At 52.7% G+C, this 3,039-nt stretch overlaps 1 protein-coding gene across 1 annotated transcript; it reads right to left on the bottom strand.

Moving 5' to 3' along the window:
- Positions 1–428: 428 nt before the first annotated feature.
- Positions 429–2,385, bottom strand: LOC126534626 (uncharacterized). The gene has a single exon (XM_050181896.3). It carries the CDS (start codon positions 2,283–2,285, stop codon positions 702–704), a length of 1,584 nt encoding a protein of 527 aa, XP_050037853.1. The 5' UTR covers positions 2,286–2,385; the 3' UTR covers positions 429–701.
- Positions 2,386–3,039: the final 654 nt, after the last annotated feature.

Here is a 3,039-nt window from a genome sequence, read left to right as displayed (position 1 = left end):
TTAAACACACTCTTGCGTCTCAGGTTTCAACATATTTTAATGCAGGGACTCTGAAAAGTTCGTCATTCAGATATTCTAAATCATCGTATAAATTGTTCACTCATGTATACGATGGGTAACAGGGGTCAATTTCTTTTTTCAAGCAAACTTCTTGCATTAGCGCTTTGAACAATTTCCCGGATATATTACTAGCGCTGCTTCTGAACTGAAACAGCTATTATCCTCTGTGATAAGAATTACATTAAATATTGCATATCGGATTCTCTGACGTTAACAACAGCTTCCAGACTTACAATAGCTGCAGCTTGTACAGCTTGTACTGCAGAGCACAGCTTTCCTCAAAGCTTTAGCGTTAAAATCTGCGGAAAATATGCACGCTATGGTTCTGATCGAATTTAGGCGAACAATTGACCAATACGTAAATAATATGCGTGGCCATAATATTATATTATGCAGCTTCTCGCACAACACCGAGCTCAGAAAATTGGAGGGTAGCTGAGGAAGCAACCGTGGCCAGGGGCTAACTTCTGCAGCACGCAAGATTTGCCGATGACTCGTGCCTAAGTACACCACACAAGGGTCCTTGACCGTGCGTTCATGAAGCCGGGCCGCCTCGTTATGCTTAAATTATCGCACTACGACGACCTTCCGGTATCGGGGCATATAGGCGTCACCCGCGGGGAGGCGGATGGTCGAGCCGATCAGAACGTGTAGAATGCCGGCAGGAGACGTGCCTGCAGGTCCTCCCAATTGATGTCGTCGTGCGGGCCGGCCATGTGTTTGCACTTCCTCGTGCTTTTCGCCATCCGTCCGAAGGCGTACAAGCTGTCATCCTGCGCCGAGATCCCTTTGTCCTCGATGTTGACCACGACTGACGGCAAGTTGGCATAGCGCGAGTCGTCGAAGCGCGCCGCGCCCGATGACTCGCCGGTCGCAGCGGTGCCGCCAAGGCCTGCACCGGCCTCGCCGGCAAGCAACATCGCAGACACGGCTCGGTCGACCATGATGGCCGACGGCCCCGTGTACACGCCGCGTCGCTTCCGCAGTTGGCCCACCCGCTGCAGCGTGATCAGGTGCTCTTGCTTGAGCTCGGAGTTGAGCCACTGCAGCTGCCTGTTGCGCACGGTGAGCAGCGCGTTCTCATACATCAGTCGCAGCGCATGCATCTCTGGAAGCTGGTTGATGCCTTCCAGGCCCCTGTCGACACCCATCACCTGGTCTCGGCCGTCGCCCTGCTGTTGCTGGCTTCCTTCGCGTTGGCTGCCGCCGCTGCCTTCCTTCGGGGTGCCGCCGCTTTTGTGACTTTTGTCGCCGCTCCTGTCCTGTGACTTCTGCGACTTCTCCTGGGACTTCTCTTGGGACTTGTCCCCTTCCTTCATGCTGCCTTTGCTCTTTTGGCTCTCCTTGCTTTTCTCCTGGCTCGTGCTTTTGCTCTTGCTGGTCTTCTCACCAGTTTTTTCATCACTCTTGCTTACTGACTTGCTGCCGCTTTTTTCTCCGCTCTTGGTTCCGCTCTTCTCCATCTTACTCCCGGATTTCTCATGACTGTGGTCGCCGCTTTTGCTCTTGTCGGTCTTACTTCCGGACTTCTCGTGACTGTGGTCGCCGCTTTTGCTCTTCTCGGTCTTACTTCCGGACTTCTCGTGACTCTGATCGCCGCTTTTGCTTTTCTCCGTCTTGCTTCCGGATTTCTCGTGGCTCCTTTCCCCACTTCTGCTTCCACTCTTGCTATCGCTCTTGCTTCCGCTTTTCTCAGTCTTGCTTGCGCTCTTATCAGTCTTGCTTCCGGACTTTTCGTGACTGTGCTCACCACTTTTGCTCCTCTCTATCTTGCTACCGGATTTTTCATGGCTTCGCTCTCCCGACTTGTCGGTCTTGCTCCCCGACTTCTCATGGCTTTTCTCGCCAGACTTGTCAGCAGTCTTGTCACTCGCCTTGCTAGTCTTGCTGATCTTGCTCTTACTGCTCCCCGACTTCTCGTGGCTCTTCTCGCCAGATTTGTCGGGAGTCTTGCTCCCCTTGTCCTTACTATCCTTACTTTTACTGTCCTTGATTTTGCTATCCTTGCTTTTGCTGTCCTTGTGCTTGCTGTCCTTGTGCTTGCTGTCCTTGTGCTTGCTGTCCTTGCCCTTGGAGCTCTTTTCTTCGCTCTTGTCGTGGCTGCCCGACTTTTCCGTCTCCGAAGATTTCCTGCGGCTTTCCTTGCTGCCACTGTCACGCGACTTGGACGACTTGCGTGGCTTCTCGCCTTCCGCGGCAGTTATGCTCCCCCCCTTCGCCGACATCCTCCTCGGCGGCGGTGGTCCCTTGCCCCGGGAAGGCCAGGCGGGAGCCCCGATCGGCGGCGCGGCCCGGCGAAAAGGCGGCGGTCACGATAGCCCTGCGCGGCCCGACACCTCTTCCTTCTCTTCTTTTGTTGATCAAGCCGAATCGGGCAAGAAAGTGAATAAAAGAAGATCTGCCGATCCTACTGAGATATGGTAATCGGTCACAGGCGAAGTTTTTTTACAGTGAAGTTGTCTACGGCTAGAATCTCGGAATTTATTCGCGCGGTAACGTCGAGAGATACTTATCATCATCTGTGACGCACACCCCCAAATGCAATGGCTCATACCCTCACAAGGCAGAGGGTACAAGCACTCGCAAAGTAAAGCTAACAGTGCATACATTCCTTGAAATCATGCATACAAGATACAGAACAGCATGCGTTTCGAGAAAGAACAAGTTCTAAAGAAGCATCCAAATCACATAATTGATGATTAGGTGCTCCGGCGCCTGCATGCAATGCGAAGCACGTAGCGCTTCCCGCCTACGTTTCCCGCTAAAATTCACTGTTGCACAAGCTGCCACGGCTACGGCAGCTTGACTCTAGCATGCGCAAGAGTGAGTGACGCAACTACGACTTTGTATGTAAAAGAAGAACCCGCCTAGCTACTCATTTGCGCTGTGACAGTACTGCGCAAAGGCCACCTATAGCGAGGACTCCTGAAAAGTAGCGTGCAAAAGAGGCGCAGCGAATTTTTCTTCCCTCTGGTCGAC

Source organism: Dermacentor andersoni, chromosome 7 (genome assembly GCF_023375885.2).
Source record: "Dermacentor andersoni chromosome 7, qqDerAnde1_hic_scaffold, whole genome shotgun sequence".
NCBI lineage: Eukaryota > Metazoa > Arthropoda > Arachnida > Ixodida > Ixodidae > Dermacentor > Dermacentor andersoni.
This window is presented reverse-complemented; position numbering and strand designations above follow the sequence as displayed.